This window comes from Mytilus trossulus, unplaced genomic scaffold (genome assembly GCF_036588685.1).
Source record: "Mytilus trossulus isolate FHL-02 unplaced genomic scaffold, PNRI_Mtr1.1.1.hap1 h1tg000234l__unscaffolded, whole genome shotgun sequence".
Classification (NCBI taxonomy): domain Eukaryota; kingdom Metazoa; phylum Mollusca; class Bivalvia; order Mytilida; family Mytilidae; genus Mytilus; species Mytilus trossulus.
Window position 1 is genome coordinate 210,550 of NW_026963315.1, and position 20,030 is coordinate 230,579.

Genomic DNA, 20,030 nt, shown 5'->3' on the forward strand with positions numbered 1-20,030 from the left:
ACCGTAGCAAAGAAATGTACAACTAATCTATGCGTGATGATAAAAGGAGATGATGTTTTTTTTATTTACAATATTGAATTTCAAATTTGAACTTTGGGGGATAGTTGTTTTATTGGCAATCATACTACATCTGCTTACGTTCAAATCTTATGTTTAACATAGAAATATGACTAGTCTGACAGATGATTCCTTGATTATACAGGGTGCTCGAACAGCTGGATGTATACATACGAAGCCTCGTAAGGTCGAAAGGGGGAATTTTGCCTATACATGCACCAAGCATAATTGTTCACTCATTCTTATCAGCACAACAACAACAATATTGCAGTCCATATATCTAGCTCATCTTACATAATTGATACTTTTCTATATGTTCTCATCCGTATTATGTTGAAATATTTGCCAGTGACCATTCAATATGAACAAATTAAATATTCATTATGTGCAATAAATACAAAAACAAAATTTCTGGGACTTTTATTTGTTTGACTATGTGGTATATGGTTTTATTGGTAATTGTATGTAAATTGGTCTCCCGTTTAGAGTTGCCTCATAAACAATGATACCCCATCTTCCTATTTTTGTACACAACAAAACAAAGTTGCAAGGGGTATAATGTTTTTGACTCGTCTGTCAGTCTTGTTTCTTGTCATCACAACTCTCAAACAGAATTTCATGAAACATTTTTAGATAATAAGGACGTACTATGTAGAAGTGCATGTCGACAGGAAATTACGATTCATTTATTTTTTCTAGGAGTTATGCCCCTTTGAACTTATTTACTGCAATATAGCACTGTAACAGTTTCTCATCATCTCTCAAAACGCACATTACAATTTTTGAAACCTTTTTAGATAATAAAGGCATACTATGTAGATGTGCATATTGACAGGTTATTATGATTCATTTTTTTTTCTTATACCATTTGTTTTCTCATTCTATTCCTCCAGTGACAAATGTGGGGACTGACTGCCAAAGTGGGACCGGCTACAGTTATTCGCAATATCATCAACCAATGAGCCTGCACCCTATGTCAGACTCTCTAACAATCATCCCATCAACCAAATATTTTGAAACATATTTAGAATTAAGAAATAGACAAATCCATGAAAATGAGGTTAAGTTCAGATAAACCCTGCAAGACAGACATTTTTGTTTTCTATTCATTATTTTGTACATAATTCACCCATTATTTTTCTCATTTGAATTGTCTTAAATTGTTCATTTGTCATTTCGAGGCCTTTAAAAACAACTATGCAGAATAGGTTTTACTCATTGTTGAAGTCTGTATGGTGACCAACATGTATAGTTAATTCTGTGTTGTTTGGTCTCTTGTGTCTCATTTACAATCATATCACATCCTCTTATTTGATATTTTAATTTGTTAAAATACATTTAATACACCAAATATACATGATTGATTGTTGGTTGCTTAACCTCCACCAAATTATGAAATATACATGAAGATGACCTATTGATTACACAATATAGCATATGAAAAAAGAGGACTTACTGTTGATCAATGAACCATACAAATGAATATGTGGTCAATGATACATTGTAATTGACAGAATTGTAAACTATTGCACACAAATAGTTTATCTACTACATGTACCTTTTAGTATTTATTAAATGAGTATATATGTCGACCATGTTGACGACTGACAGTCAATGGTATACCATATTACCTCCTGAAAACAGGCCTAAAAAAGGCTCAACAAATCAAATTTTTGAAACGTTATTGATTTTATTCCTCAAATGTCTCCGAGATCAAATTTATAAAACATGTATTAATATTGTTAATTTGAATGTTCTAGTATACATGTAAGTATTGTTGCCATTTATACATCATGTACATGTACAATCATTAGCTGATCAGCTCTATATTTTCATAATTTTTATTCTCCTTTTTTTTTATAAGACTCAATATATATATATGATCTTTATTCATCATTGGGACAGGTAGGTGAAGCAGGTCCTTTTGATTGCATTTTTAAAGGATTTTGACAGCACTAAGGCATATATGTAGTTCCAATTTATAGTTGATCTCTGCTCCTCAAGTGGATTGTGGCAACACATATTGCATATACATGTAGAATGTTGTTCTTAAGTTTCAGCACTTTACACATAGTTTCCGGTTGCAAGACTAGATGATACTGGCTTCTCATAAAATTCTGTCAGTACTGTGCAAATAGTTTCCAAGTAAAGTTGAACATTCCAAGATCACTCCTTCCATTTGCATGTACATATGCAAATGTACTGCAGCCTGAAATTAAATATCAGAGTAATTCTGTCAGAAAATCAACAATTATTGACATTCAAAAGCATATAGATGTAGACATGTTCATAATGGGGAATGTGTCCATAGGACACAGATGAGCAGCCGCTTGCATATAAAGAATGAAAAGAGTGACACCACCCAAATTTTTACTTAATCTGAGGCGTGTTGTAGTAAGCATTGCATTTAAGTATCACAATATTTGGATAAAGCAAACTTGTGTTAAAGAAAGGAACAAAAATTTAGCTATTTAAAAATTTGTAAAGGGGCATAACTCTAGAAAAGTAAAAGCAACCCCACCAAAAATTCAACTTTCATGTGTGTTTGTTGATAGCAAGAATAATATATAGGCATTAATTATGAATTTTATTTAGTTTAATAACATTGGTAAAGGCAAACTGCCTTCAATTTTGAAAATGCAGCTCAGTCCTCATGAATAAATTATGGCTTTTTGTACCCTATTTGGAATATAGTATACACAAGTTTTGTATTTATTAAAAATTACTATTCACAAAGCAACAATTATTTTCAACTCAAAATACAGAACCTGGCCAAAGTATTTGTCACCTGCTTTTTTTGGCTACATGTACAAAAATGTATATCATGTAAATATTTCATATAAAAACACATAACTTCAAAAAAATATTTTGAGGGCATTTAAAAATGTATGGTTGGATTTAATTTATATCTACGAGACCTTAAAAGAAGTAGAATGGTCTATATTAATATGTGTTTATTTGATAATAGGTTCGTTTTAAGTGTTTTTGTTTTTCCTTGTGAATGCATAAAATATTTTTTAACAATTTAATTTGATTGATTATATATAGCGAATATCTTAACAGAAAATAATGAAAATGAGACTAAAAAAGAATAAAACCACAATATACAAACCTGTGACAATACTGCTTCTATTGGTACCAGCAAAGATTTGTAAAGTTAACTATACAAATCCTTGGTACCAGGTTGCTTAAAATCAATCCAAAATGACCCCAAAATATTTTGTTTTTAATGTAGTTTTTAATACAATATATATATACAGCTAAAAATCTTAAGTGACAAATACTTATGGCGACACTCTGTATATGTTTAAAAGATGTATTGTCTCCTACTGTAAGGGTTATCATTTACAAATTAGGCCAATTATGTCATATTCTCAACAACAACAAAAAACAAGTCAATCAAACCCCTTGAGAACCTTAATTGATTATTTGAGGGGGTGGACAGGGTAAAGGAGACAGGGGAATGAGGGATCAGAGAAAAGGGTTATCTTGGAAATACATGTTGTCATTTTTATTTTGTCTTGGAACAAGGAGATGGAAGTAATGAAGTAAGAGGAGAAAATTTTAGGGTAAAAAGGAAGGGAAATATAGTTGGGGCAAGGGAGTAAAAACTGCCCTAGGGAAGCTATGGGGTACCCTACATACATATGACCCTAACTCTATGTAACTTGGCTACGAAATTAGATTTAGGCCTACCAAATGATGATCAAAAAAGACTTATTCATTGACACTAACAGTAGCGTAAAAATGACAGTTGTGGCTTCATAGTAGCTAGATGTCATCCCCTCCTCTTCGTCTGTTTGCACACGGATATCTTTCAAAACGGGCCAGACATGTTAACAACTTGCCAGTAAAGGCTGAAAATACTAAGAGAAACACATAAAGAAGATACCAGCTATAACGATTAAACATGGAACAGAAATTGAGCTCGTACAAGGTCTCAGTCGCAGTGCATTTCAACAGTAGCGAGTATTTTGAGACAGCCCCCAAATTTGTATTTTTCGTGATACTGGTAATATTTGGCTGTCTAAAATATCAAAATATATGTTTTCTTATGTAATAACTCTACCTTCATCGTTACATATTCGCCACAATGTCTGTTATGCATGTAAATGGTCGTATTCATCAATGTAGTATGCTGCTCGGCAAGGCGACCTTGGAATTCCTCTGGTCCGATAATGGCGCCAACTTAGAGGGAAGCAACTCGCGCCAGACAAAATTACCGTATTTCACCTAAATTATCAAAATTTCGCTTCTTGATAACAAACAGTCATACGATAACCACATTTATATTCAGCCATCGTTTATTGATATAATTTCAAACATTATTTTATTAAAGCCACCAATAAAGAATTCACAATTGAGTAATTAATGGACTGCATTGAAATCAGACCTTATGGGGTAGAGGGGTTAAACAAAAGCTCGTAACTTTTTTAAAAGCCTGGTGACCCCCATTTTATTTTACCTTAAAATGCTCGAAAAGTTCATAGCTTTGACATATCTGTTTTTAAAAAAAATCTACCGGGAAAATTTTACGAAAAATCGATTCAATCAATATTTTTTGCCTTAAACTGAAATTAGAAAATGCAAAATTTAGACATAAATCTGAAAATAAAAAGATTTTTAAGTCAAAAACAACAACGGGAAAGGTTTACATTTCAAATTCTTATGTTTTTTCACATAAAAATTATACTGACTTGGTTTTAAAACTCTTTGAATTTGATGTAACCGTTATTGTTGTAAGGGTGGACATGTTTGGAAAAAGGGTCAAAATCGCACATTTCGCTTCAATTTGAGGGGAAAACGAGCCTGGTGACCCCCTTTTTTCTTTGCATTTTTGGATTCAGCATAAAAAAATCTACAGAATAAGTGAAAATAAAAAAAATCTACCGGGGGTCACTATTGGGGTGAGCCACCTTAAGTCCAGTCGAGACAATGTCGAGACTAGTCGAGTAAAATATATGCTCGATTTTACTGGTCGAGCACAAAAACTGGTCAATTCAGACTCTGAGCAGTTTGTAGTGTATTTCTCTTTGTGTTCACCTCGTCAGAACATTAAAATGACCATGACAAATCATCGCCTAATAAACAATAAAACTTTAAACATTTCTACATCTTAAGGTACATTGTATTTATTTTTCATGTTGTTACTTGGTAATTTTTTTTAAATATTGATTTTAGTTGAAATAATATAGGGACAGTATCGTGAATGCATTTATATACATGGTCTTAAAGTATATTGAGAATGTTATTATGTTATAGGGGACATTACGAAGTGGATATTAATCAAATAATATATATATAAAAAAAGGTCAACTGGAAAATTTCAGTAAAATCGCAGTGTGTTTTTCTTGCTTATACTTTCGGACGATTTAAAAAAAAAGGATATCCAATGAATCCGATGCTATTAAAATAAATGATAAACAGAATACTACATGGCAAAATCCGTATCGCATGCTGTATCACCACTCGACCAATATCAGCCCTCGGGACCTGCGGCTCTCGGGACCTGCGACCCTCGGGACTGATATTGGTTTCTCGTGGTGATATAGCATGCGATACGGATTTTGCCATGTATTATTCTATATTTATTGTATTTGAGACAAGCCCAAGCGAAAATCAGTATATACGTTTTGTCTGAGATATTTCCATACTTCAAAGTTAAATTATTAATCATCACTGGTGGCGAATATGATTTTGGCTTTACATCTAAAAGTTGTGGTTAAAATTTGATATTTTTTTAATTATATTTACTTTTTAAAAGGAAAAAAATATACAATTATATTCTATATACATTTTCTACAATTATTTGAATTATATATAGTATCTTATCTATATCCATGTAAGTAAAAATTTGAAAAAATGTCGCACACAAGTTTTCTATGGAAATATATTATCAACTATCAAAAGGAACATGTTTTATTTAATGAATAAATGATTGACATATTGACTCATATACTACAATTAAAAGTAAACATGGACGACTTGTAAAATTATTATGCCATTCCAACTATTATCAACTTGAATGAACTTCTGATCTATTCATCTATTATCCCCTTCAAAAAATAAACAAAAATAGAGAAACAGTTGCGACTTGGTTCAATGTTGAACCAGTATTCTCTTGCAATTTAAATGATGCCATTCATTGTTATAATCTCATATAAAACGTTTCATCTTATCGGAAATTAAGTCGATATACACTTTTATCATTTTAAGGTGGTACTTAACACTACAGGGAGATAACTCTATAAAATCAGCTAAACGTTTTAATTACGTTGTGTTGTAAAAGGAATATTAAGCTTCTCAATGATCAAAATTTGTGTTTATCAGATTGCTATATAACCAGTGTAATTTTTCTGACAAAACGGTAGGATCAATTTTTTTTTATATTTTAATATTTTTGTTAAAAGGTCGAAGTGAATACTTTGGCAAAATTTTATGAAAATTAAACGAGCCAAATTAATTTTAGTGAAAGTGTTGGGTACCACCTTAAGTACTAGTATTTGATACTTAAAAACTAACTAATTAATTATATTTCAGACTTTTTATCACCAACACAGAAAAAGATTTAAGATACATATGATTTTGATGTAGATCCAAATAGATGTAATGGTACCAGTAAAATACAAATCTCGTCATTTATTTTGTAGTAGACACCTTCCTATTGAAGTTCGATAAATAATAACAAGAAACGTAAAAAAGGATTACGGTGCATAAACATTCAAACAATCTTTTTAAGGACCTGTGTTTCATACAACCACCATCGGCAATACCACCATCAACACCGCTACCATTAACATGGATATTTCATATAGCAAGTCTATAAATGACAGTGCTAGCATACAACATAGCCAAAAAGATGAGGAGCAGGCACCTGGAAACTTTTTTTCCGTTTTGAAAGTAACATTGTAAATACTGCTAATTGAAATTGATAATGAAGAAGCATTTAGCATACTTTGATTATTGACTTCCCTTTAGAACATGAAATCTTCTATTGTGCACTTAAAATGGCTTGTCATGTCTCTTGAAGAAATATGTATAGTAAATTTCAATTTTAATTTGTACCTGAAGCTACAAATTAAATTGTAATTTACAGCCTTACCGAGGATGAACTGATTTCCCTCATATTGATATTTTCTCTTTGTGTTTCAATCAATACGACGGATATTGTAAATCATGTATATCAGTCAAGATTCAAAATTGCATACGCACATGCAAGCCACAGTCTTTAATTATCAACTATACTTAAGTACAGACAATGAATGTCATTATTTTTCTTCTTCTTTCAAACTGCTTATTGATGAAAAAGATTAATGTTCTTGGCTTCAAAAAAGATAATGTCAATATTCAATATCTGTCTTTAAAACTAAATGTTCTAACGAAAAATGTTTCGTTTAAAGCATTTATATGAAATGAATACATATTGAAGAGGATATCACAAAACGATGATTTTCTAAACAAAATAAGCAAGGACAACAGTCTTTGATATGAATAGATAATATTGCTATATAAGAATTGTTATAACAGACGTTGCATTGTTCCATCGATGCTTAAAATTTACATATATTAACGCTGTACCTAGCATTTGCAACATACGAAATATGTTTTTTAGTGTATTATTATGTTGCTTTTCGAAAATATGCGGAATAGACGAAAACGGGTTTTATGGTGTTGGTGCTTAAATTGATTTTATGACAGTTTTTCATACTACTGTTGCCTTTAGTACTCGTTATTCTTTTTAACTCAGTTAGCGTCAATATGTCTGATATATTTAGTTACAAATAAAAAAAAAATGTAAGATTGTATTTTATGAAGAAATATAAACACTTTTGCATGCTTACTGTGCATACAACAACACTTAATTTTGCAAATCATGTCAAATTGAAAGTACAAGCCATTTTGAACATGTTTTACGTCGATAAATTTGCAGTAGAATGATTACATGATTAGAAGGATAGCTTTACCATAAGTTCCATCTGAGCTCACTCAATTGAAACTTCAGGTTTTCCGATTGTTTTTTTTCTAACATTTATGTGAACTTAGTTCATACACTTTTATTATTTATGCTTGCTTTACACGAGAAATAAAGGCAACAGTAGTATACCACTGTTCAAAACTCATAAATCCATGGACAAAAAACAAGATCGGGGTAACAAACTAAAACTGAGGGAAACGCATTAAATATAAGAGGAGAAACACGTTTCCATGTTTCTTCTTTTATTATCATTTCAGCGTTTCATTAACGTCAGATATAAAGTTTTACAAAATACACAGTGTATGAGACCATTGATCATGATTAAAAAAAACAATGATACAAATTGCACAACGAACAAATAATGGGTGTCTTTCTACAAGACAAAGATGAACATTACGATAAACTTTTCTGTTTATTCTTGAAACATGACTTTATGGTCATGTTTGTTGATTATTTGACAACACAAACCTTGTATGCAGTGTTTTATATTTACTACACACATTGTATATTCGCTTTTCAACAAAATACATATACAACAAAATTCATATACAACAAGATAAAGAAATAAAATCATTCGACACAACGGAAAAAACATAATTATTAGGAAAAAAAATTGAGAAAGGAATTGGTGAATGTGTCAAAGTGACAACAACCCGACCATAGAGCAGACAACAGCCGAAGGCCACCAACGGGTCTTCAATGTAGCGAGAATTCCCGCAACCGTAGGAGTCCTTCAGCTGGCCCCTAAAAAATATGTATACTAGCACTACAAACTGTTCAGAGTCTGAATTGACCAGTTTTTGTGCTCGACCAGTAAAATCGAGCACACATTTTACTCGACTAGTCTCGACATTGTCTCGACTGGACTTAACTGTACTTAAGTGTACTCGACTAGGTCTCGACTTTACTTAATTAGTCTGAAATGGTCTTGACCAAGGCTCGACCTGTCTCGACCTGTCTTGACTAGTCTCGACTCAGTCTGAACCAGTCTCGACCTGTCTTGACTAGTCTCGACTCAGTCTGAACCAGTCTCGACCTGTCTCGACTAGTCTCGACTCAGTCTGAACCAGTCTCAACCTGTCTCGACTAGTCTTGACCTTCAAATTTAGTTTTGACTGGTATAAAGAAGCCCATCTAACTAAATTAAATATTGATCTTACAAAATTCACGCTCATTTGGTAGTTTGATTACTGGCTGTGAATTAAAAAAAAAATTTTTTTACAATAGGTAAAAAAAAAAATATTATATAAATTCAGATAGGCATCTTTAAATTTTCTAATAACTTTTTCAAATCAACTTGGATTTTCATCAAACTATGCACCTATTCAAGATATATATCAAGCTTACTGAATCCCATTTCATTTACTTTTTTGTTGTATAGCTATGAAATTTAAGAATTAAAGTCATCTCGGTAAAAAAAGCTAGGATTTGCAATTTGGACAAAATAGAGATAGGCATCTTTAAATTTTTTAATAACTTTTTTTAAAATCACTTGGATTTTCATCAAACTATGCAGCTATCTTAGATATATATCAAGCTTACTGAATCCCATTTCATTTACTTTTTTGTTGTATTGCTGTAAAATTTAAGAATTAAAGTCATCTCGGTAAAAAAAGCTAGGATTTGCAATTTGGACAAAATAGAGATAGGCATCTTTAATTTTTTTAATTACTTTTTCAAATCAACTTGGATTGTCATCAAACTATGCAGCTATCTTAGATATATATCAAGCTTACTGAATCCCATTTCATTTACTTTTTTATTGTATTGCTGTAAAATTTAAGAATTAAAGAAATGTTGGTAAAAAAAGCTAGGATTTGCAATTTCGGACAAAATAGAGATAGTACACTTTAAATTTTCTAAGAACTTTTTCAAAATCACTTGGATTTTCATCAAACTATGCAGCTATCTTAGATATATATCAAGCTTATTGAATCCCATTTCATTTACTTTTTTATTGTATTGCTGTAAAATTTAAGAATTAAAGTCATCTCGGTAAAAAAAGCTAGGATTTGCAATTCAGACAAAATAGAGATAGGCATCTTTAATTTTTTTAATAACTTTTTCAAATCAACTTGGATTGTCATCAAACTATGCAGCTATCTTAGATATATATCAAGCTTACTGAATCCTATTTCTTTTACTTTTTTATTGTATTGCTGTAAAATTTAAGAATTAAAGAAATGTTGGTAAAAAAAGCTAGGATTTGCAATTCGGACAAAATAGAGATAGTACACTTTAATTTTTCTAATAACTTTTTCAAATCAACTTGGATTTTCATCAAACTATGCAGCTCTCTTAGATATATATCAAGCTTACTGAATCCCAGGTTATTTTGTTTTTTGTTGAATTGCTGTCAAATTTAAGAATTTAATTAATCTAGGTCAAGAAAGCTAGAATTTGCAGTTCAAACAAAATAAAGATATATAGGACACTTTAATTTTTTTAATATTTTTTTCAAGTCAACTTGGATTTATTCAAACTATATAGCTACCCTGTTGATGAATTAATCTTACTGAATCCCAGGTTGTTATTTAGTTTGGTGTATTGCTGTCAAATTTAAGAATTAATTTAATCTGGGTAAAAAAAGCTAGGATTTGCAGTTTTGACAAAATAGAGATAGTACACTTTAAACTTGTTAATAACTTTTTCAAATCAACTTGGATTTTATTCAAACTATATAGCTACCTTGGTGATGTATCAGTCTTACTGAAACATAGGTTGTTATTTAGTTTGGTGTATTTCTGTCAAATTTAAGAATTTAATTAGTCTACACGTAGGTCAAAAAGCTACAATATTAGATACATATCTTTCCTCATAATTTTGGAAAAAGTATATATAAATTAGTTATATAATTCCTTTAATGTTTTATTCCTTTTGATATATATATCCTATAAATATATCAAAAAGCAAAAAAAAATTAAAGAAATTATTCAAATAGTTCTTCTGATTTGTGGTGATTTATAAGGCAATACCTTTTGCTTGGGGCAAACTAATTAAAAAGATCACATCTCCCAGAGAGTTTTAAATTCTAAATAACATTTATTCAAAGTTGCAACATCCTGTTTAATCTAAATCGCAAGGCTTTTTTAATTCTCTTGCTAAGTAATACACGAGTTTAAGAAAAGTAGGGCTTTCTTTTTACCTGTAAAACTCAGGTGTACTGATGTAATTAAACCATGTATAGTGCCATGTCATTAAATTTGACCAAAAAATATTTTAAGATTTGATTAAAATAAATTTTTACTGTAACTTTGGAACACATTTCTTTTTTTAAAAGGTTTTCAAGGATTGTTATGAAAGTTCATGATATTAATTTTTTGTTTTACTACAAAAAAGGGGTTTATTTTTGTTTATGCTGATTTGAAAGAGATATGAAATCTTATAAAAGACACCTTTTTTTTGTTAAGACAAAAATTTAATATTTTTATTTAAAGAAAGATATATTTCTATTATCAAAGCTTTTTGACCTACATGTAGATTAATTAAATTCTTAAATTTGACAGAAATACACCAAGCTAAATAACAACTTATGGTTTAGTAAGATATTTAGCAAGAATATTGCAAAGATAGTTATAGAGTTTGATGAAAATCTAAGTTGATTTCAAAAAGTTATGAAAAAACTAAAGTGTACTATCTCTATTTTGTCAAAACTGCAAATCCTAGCTTTTATACCTAGAATACGTTGATTCTTAAATTTTACAGCAATACAACTAAAATCTAAATAACCTGGGATTCAAGAAGCTTGATATGTATCTAAGATAGCTGTCTTGTTTGATCAAAATCCAAGTTGATTTGAAAAAGTTATTAAAAAAATTAAAGTGTACTATCTATTTTGTCCGAATTGCAAATTCTAGCTTTTTTTACCAACATTACTTTAATTCTTAAATTTTACAACAGTACAACAAAAAAGTAAATGAAATGGAATTCAGTAAGATTAATATAAATCTATGATAGCTGCATAGTTTGATGACAATCCAAGTTGATTTGAAAAAGTTATTAAAAAAAATAAAGATGCCTATCTCCATTTTGTCCAAATTGCAAATCCTAGCTTTTTTTACCGAGATGACTTTAATTCTTAAATTTTACAGCAATACAACAAAAAAGTAAATGAAATGGGATTCAGTAAGCTTGATATATATCTAAGATAGCTGCATAGTTTGTTGAAAATCCAAGTGATTTTGAAAAACTTATTAAAAAAATTAAAGATGCCTATCTCTATTTTGTCCAAATTGCAAATCCTAGCTTTTTTTTACCGAGATGACTTTAATTCTTAAATTTCATAGCTATACAACAAAAAAGTAAATGAAATGGGATTCAGTAAGCTTGATATATATCTTAGATAGGTGCATAGTTTGATGAAAATCCAAGTTGATTTGAAAAAGTTATTTGAAAATTTAAAGATGCCTATCTGAATTTATAGAATAATTTTTATTTTTACCTATTGTAAATTTTTTTTTTTTTATTTCACAGCCAGTAATCAAACTACCTAATAAGCTTGAATTTTGTAAGATCAATATTTAATTTAGTTAGATGGGCTTCTTTATACCAGTCAAAACTAAATTTGAAGGTCAAGACTAGTCGAGACAGGTCGAGACTGGTTCAGACTGAGTCGAGACTAGTCAAGACAGGTCGAGACAGGTCGAGCCTTGGTCAAGACCATTTCAGACTAATTAAGTAAAGTTGAGACCTAGTCGAGTACACTTAAGTACAGTTAAGTCCAGTCGAGACAATGTCGAGACTAGTCGAGTAAAATGTGTGCTCGATTTTACTGGTCGAGCACAAAAACTGGTCAATAAAGACTCTGAGCAGTTTGTAGTGTAGTACAGTGCTAATGGACGTCATACTAAACTCCGAATTATACACAAGAAACTAAAATTAAAAATCATACAAGACTAACAAAGGCCATAGGCTCCTGACTTGGGACAGGCACACAATTGCGGCGGGGTTAAAAATGTATATGAAATCTCAACCCTCCCCCTATACCTCCAGCCAATGTAGAAAAGTTAACGCATAACAAATAGCACATTTAAATTCAGCTCAAGAGAAGTCCGAGTCCGATGTCAAAAGATGTAACAAAAGCTTATTTTTGTGATGTTTGTTACATGGATTAAAGTTCTCCAATTTTGTGCTGTTTCACATTTCATGAGCGGTGTGAGAAAATATATTTCTTCTCACTTGTAAAAAATCTGTCCTCGGCAAATGATTTTTCCAAATCTAATTATGACGTTACATTATTCTTGATCACTTCTGAATTATCTATTGTGACGTCCTGAAAAATAAGCGACCATGTCTGATGATGTCACGTATAAAGAACAAAACTTTCTTCAAATCTGAAAAAGAAAGATAAGAATCATTAGAAAAACAGATTCCACCACTATAACTTGTGTATTACAATATGTCTCCACTGTCAACAGTTGAGTTTTAATATTTTAAAATATCGGCAGGCCTCGCTCTTAAAATAGACAATTTAAACTGTTCTGACTGGAGAACTATCATAACACACTGGTTGCAGTTGTATCTATATTGTCGAACTTTGTATCTATCTATGGGTCTCTTCTTATGCTTTTATCACATTTCAGGGAGCAAAAAGAGTTATACCTGTGTTGGCTGAAAATAAGTCACACGTGTTATTTAATGTGACCTACAGTTTGGAATCAAGTGATGCAATTTCGCCATGTGGCGAGAAATTAGAAATTGAATGTCAAGTAGGAAAGACGAAGCATTTGATTCCCTCGGAAAACATCAATCTCTGCAACCGTATGTTATGTTTGTAAATATTTTATCTTTTAATGACAATTATCCATATATAAGTACTTCAAATCAATTTTAACTTTATAGTATAAATTAAAACATAGCATACTTGTTAAAATACACAAAGGAGAATGGAACATACAAATGAAGAAGAGTTATAGCTAAAAAAAAAGCTTCAGTAGAATACCTCTGTTCAAAAGTTATAAATCGATTAAGAGGAAACAAATCCGGGCTACAAACTAAATCCGAGTGAAATACGTCAACTATAAGAGGAAAGCAACGAAACATTATATCACTGAAGTGCAACAAGAAAAATACTAACGAAAATGCAACATACACAGAAACGAACTATAAGATAACAACTGCCCTATTCCTGAATTGGTACAAACCATTTAAAGAAAAAATAGGGGGTTGAACCTGGTTTGATGGCTAGCTAGACCTTCTCGCTTAATAGCAATGTTAAATATACCACTTAAATGACAACATTGCATGACAGGAATACAGTACAAATAAATGTAAAAATTCACAAGACAGAGAAATATATATAAATAATATAACGGTACATTTCGACATGTTAACCAGAGAATAAAAACGAAAAACTAGAATTGATTTAGGACAGTACACACAAGCAGTTTAATATAATTACGAATTATGTGTGCTAAAACAAAAGATACATACACTGACAACTGAAAAACAAATTAATGGCACATTTACCTTTAACTTATATTAATTAAAACTGAAGTAGTGTTGTAATGAAAAACAATCATTACTCAATATTTAAAAGAAAAGGAGAAACAGAAAGACGTGTACAATTAGTAAAAAAATTAATTCGCTCTATTAGCGATAAAATAATTTTTGAATAGAAGTAGATTTGTATGAAGGGTCAACATTTAACAATAATAATTTGTATATTGAACATTTTCTTGTTCGTAATAATGAATAACCAAATGTGATCTTTATGACACTAGAATTTAAGAAAAGAAAATGTACGTTTAAAAACCATTTTTATGATTAAAGAATGTTTATTCAAAACAAAACAATTGAGTCATTGAATGTCCTAACTATCCTAAAAATTTATAATCATTTCATAGATCAACCACAAACATAATTTCGAAATATAACATCAATAAACAAATAAATATCTGTCATAAAAATAGATGTTAAAAAATGCTTTTGACATAGAAAGAAATGTTCAATAAAAAAAAACTATGCCTTTTTTATAAACTTTCCATATTGAATTATATAATATGTCAATTAAGCTGTTTAATATATCATATATTCATATTTTAAGCGTCACAAACTACACACGACAGTAAAACGACTATTATAATCCCTGTTGTATGTGTATGTGTAGCTTGCATAATAGTTGGCTTAGGAGTAGCATTGGTACTCTGGAAAAGACGAAATGGAAACAACAAACATAACAATAGAAATAACGAGCTTGAAGGTATGGTTGTTATCTTGAATTGACATATGTAAAAAACAAAAAAAAAACAAAAAAAATACTTATGAAATAAAACACACATATCAGTGCGCTATTTATTAAGGATGCACTTGATCCCATATTTTGACAAACTTATCAATTGGCCGGGAAATTAAGAATTGACAAACAGCAATACAAGTTAAGATAACACCTGGTAATCAACTGATTATCAATATGTCAATCTTCAGTCATTACACTATTAACAAAGTAACTCAAGAAATTGGAAAAACAAATAACTTTATATATCAGTGAATCAAGAAATCCCAAGAGAATGTGTCTTTTAATATATTTGTAAAAAACATACATTCCAACACGACATCCTTTTAAACGCTTTGCACACACACCCATGTAATAAATATGAATATATTGTTTGGTCTGTTCCGATCGTACTCCCACGATATATGCTTTGTTGTGAATTAGCTACCCGACGTCAAAGAACGATGACGTAAGAATATAAGCATGTTTACGGGAAAATGCACGCTTGTGAAACCAAAAATCATCACAACAAGAAAACGTAAACAAACGATGCTAAAATGTGTCATAAGCCAATGGTTTATACATATAAGACATATAAGTAAATTATCATTTAAAATTATTCAAAACATTCTCCAAATACGTTATATTAATTAGTTTAAGCATGTCACTAATACATTTTGCTCCGTTCTTTTACACACATTTAATAGTGCGTTTATTTATGGGAAAGGCAACAATTTGCCTCCACTTTGAGCGCCTGGATCCAAATGAACTGCCGTATTTGTTCTATTAGAATCGTAATATGTCTTGGGAGCTTTAGTATATCGCTTAGGGTAAAATATTTTGCATTAAGGGCCAATCCGTTGTAAAATCACGATATATTCAAGCCCCCATGAATTATTTTTTTTAATCATCTTATACATATAGTTAATATTTGAGTGGTAAACTCAACAAGCAATTAAACAAATGTTAAACGTCAGTACATACAGAAAGTTTCCTTTGTTATTATACATGTGACTTATAATGTGATTGTTTTTCAAATTGAAGTACTACCTGCATCTGGTTTTTTTTCAGTAGAAGAGGAAGCTTCGTTTATGAAAGATGGAGGAAAGAAGGTGTGAAATAATGTGGCAGTTAAGACCATCGGTTTTATCACTAATGTTTTCTTAAAAAAAAAATCGCTTTACCTCTGCAATTTTGAAAGCAAATTTCTAAAATTTTAGTCAGCTTAACTTATCCAATGTCAAACACCGATTTCACTTTTAAAAAATCTAGACTTTTTAATTGTTCGCTACATTTAAATACCAGAGCTTGCTTGTCACGCGATTTTGGTATTCTAGACAAAAAAGTGATGTCTTGTTAAATTTAACAAAATTTGATTTCATAAAATACTTTATTTACAAGCCAGGAAAGTGACGACCTTGTAATTTCGAGAAAATGTAAAGAATTGAAATAAATGTACGTACATACTGCGGGATATTCTTACAAATTCATATTGCCGAAAAATACTTGGTTGTTTTCGTAGTATTCGAAAACAACATATACGAATTGCTGCACTTTACCTTTACTTTTACGTGTTAGGGGCACTAGCAGTCAAATTCATGTTCGCCGATTTGACTCAATTTATCATATTTGATTCATAACAAAATGAACCATGTAAAACATCCATTCAAATCAAAACAAAAGTTAACTATCAATATGACCTCCTAAAACCTCCGTCAAACAGTATAAACATAAAAATAGATATAGATAGACAATGAACTCGTGCAATTGGATTTTTCTAGATCGGTTTAATTTTATATTATAGATGAAAACTACGTTTTAATCATCTTTTGACTTGTAAAATAATATTGTTTAGGGAGATTGAATCAGTAAATGAAATGATTTACCTGTGTTTCACTTTCAATGTTGACATTATTTTCATTAAATTAACGACACACGCACAATTCGTGCGTTATCCATCTCTACCTAAAGGATTAAATTGAAGTTCACGTGAATACGGATTTAATGAGGTATGATTATTCACTTGCAAATGAATTATTCATTATCAATGTAACTTAGCTTATTATGGAACCATACTGTCTAACATTGAAAGCGAATTATTATTTCATTATTTCATTTTCATCACTGATTAAACTAAAAAATCATTTACGATTGTTTATATATCTCGTAGCTAGAGCCCGTTTAAACAAATAGTCTTTGTAATTTCGAATGAGTTTAAATTAGAGTAATAAAAAAGACTATAAATTATGGGGCAAGGTCAACTGTAAGGCTTTGCTAGCCTAAAAATGAAAGTTTGATATGATAATATAGTATAAGTATGAACTATCCGTAGCTGTATTGGCCTTGTAATAGATTCGAGGATAGTTGTATTTTACTCCAGACTTATTGAGTTTTGGTGTCAATAAAGCTATAAGAGAGGGTTGATAACCGAAACACTCTTATTGAATTACTTTAATTCTTAAATTCAAACATACGGACCGTGAAAAAGATGAAGGAATTCATATCTAAACTTGTCTTTTCAAAGTAAAAATTGTTTTTTTCAACACTAATGGAATCGATCTGTCTAGCATAAATAAAGTATCTTGGAACAATAAGTCAAACAGTTTTAAACGTTTTTACTCTTATATCATTTGCGTTTTGCTGATGATTGACCAACGGAATGAAACAGTGATGAAAATTGAAATGTTTACTCCAAAAAGATGTAAAATATTGCCGTTTAAAGATGTTACAAAAAAGGTAAAATCATTCAGACTATTTTTTATGCTATAATCATTTTATATTTAGAAATAATAATTAATACATGGTAAAAACTAATAAATTCTGTAATTGTGTCACACAATTTTTAAAATATTTTCGTAGCATCATTCTTTAATTTTTAATTTGAATCATACAATTATACCATTATATATATATTCTAATTTTTAAAATAAATACTATTTAATTCTTATAAATATAATATTTAGCTATTTTTATATCAAAGAATACAGAAGACGCGTCATATCTCACAAGTCACACTGTCAATTTGTGTGTTTTGTATTTTTCAATATTGTGTTTCCAAAATGTGAAAACGTAATTGGTCCCATGCATTGTTTTTGTAATGATATACAAAAAAATATAATTCCTGTAAATTTTGCATTCTTGAATTGATCTGAGGCATCAATATATGTTTTAACTTTTTAAAATACATCGCATTTCTAATGCAAAGGAATCCCGCCCCCTAGAAATACATTACTATTGCCTAAGCTGTATTTAAGAAAATTTTTCAATTTTGAGATATCAGTGCCACCAACCTGATCGTCTTGTATATGGTAATTTTACTTTGTTTGCTATGATCATCGCGGATGCGTCTTTTGTGGACGAAACTCATGTCTAGTGTAGACAAATGTTTAACCTGGTATTTGTGATCAGTTTAATTGATAGATAGATACTATTTGCAAAAGTAATTTAGATATATAAAAAAAATCTGAACTGCATACATACGAAAATATCGTTCTAAATACTAGATACACCGCACGTGCTAATGTAGAAGCAAACAAAATAGAATGGACTCATGGAACAAGAACCTAAAACACATAAGCAGAAATTGTTTCATTACACCTGGTTGAATAATATTGTAATCGAGAATAGATGTACCCGTAATTCTGGAAGAAAAGTTTGTGCGGCAATTAGGAATAATTCGCAGGTACTTCCAAGAAAAAAAGCTTTGAGGTAGTCTTAGGTGAAAAATTACTTCTATAGGCGACTGGCTGGTTGATTAGACGTCAATATGAAAGCGACATTCATGACACTGTTGACAATAATCATAGATAATTGTGGAATTGAACTTAACTTGATCACACTCATAAGAGAACTTTAGATATCAAATGACACAATATTTAAGTTCCTGATCTCATTTTCAAAGTGAAATCATGGTGTACCATTAAGAACATTAATGAATAAGTTAATTTTATAAGCACTTCACATTCGTAATGGACTTTGCACCTTTTCTTATATTATTAAGTAATTACAAACATGTTTGTATACAAAGTGTGCTAACACGAGCAAAAACGTCACTTTATGTGAGTAGACAGTTGAAAGTTTGAGAACAATTTAACTTTCGAGAGAGGTTGTACGTGACAATCTTTAAAAAAAAAGCTTTCCGTATCTGTGAACATATTAAATTCGAACTACATGTACTGTGTTCAAGAAAATGTTTGCGAGAAAACGAGATGGTGCAGTTAATGCCGTAAACCCTTAAATCTACATTAAGGACTTACCAAGGATAATACTATAAATGCACTTTGGTGGAAAATTCCGTGATTTGGATTTGTGCACACATCTTGATGTTGTACAAATTAAGGATATATTGGTAATATTGTCAACATTGCCAAACATGAATGATGTGTGTAATTATAAAGTTGTCATTGATTAGTTGGTATACAAATTTAATATGATATAAAATCAAACTTAAATGATAGATATAAAGAGTAAAATGGTTAGAACTTATTAGACAAACAACTCGAGGATAGAAAATTGCGGGTTCGTATTCGACCATTCCAGGGATATTTTCACAGAACTCATATTTGTAAAATGAATTTTCCCTTTTAGATGTGATTTGTTTTCATTATTTTAACACGTAATAACTAAGTATGTATATATATTGTTAACTTTGGTCTTTCACGTTGCTTTTTTTGTATTTTATATTTTTTGTGCAAGTGTAAATAGTGTTTTGTTAAGCTCGTTTTATCTCACTGGTCATTAGAAGAGTGCGTGTGTATTATATAGCTTATCTATTTTTGACAAACT

The 20,030-nt window shown here is 30.4% G+C and overlaps 1 protein-coding gene across 4 annotated transcripts in view; it reads left to right on the forward strand.

Moving 5' to 3' along the window:
* LOC134701277 (uncharacterized) overlaps positions 1–20,030 on the forward strand; it is a 49,624-nt gene that overhangs the window by 25,740 nt on the left and 3,854 nt on the right. For 3 of the 4 annotated variants that reach the window (XM_063562404.1, XM_063562405.1, XM_063562403.1), the window contains exons 5-7: positions 13,615–13,792; positions 15,078–15,233; positions 16,317–16,357. In XM_063562404.1, coding sequence (XP_063418474.1) covers positions 13,615–13,792; positions 15,078–15,233; positions 16,317–16,357 — 375 coding nt within the window. The remainder of the gene's footprint in view (positions 1–13,614; positions 13,793–15,077; positions 15,234–16,316; positions 16,358–20,030) is intronic. The other variant, XM_063562406.1, reaches the window with a different exon arrangement.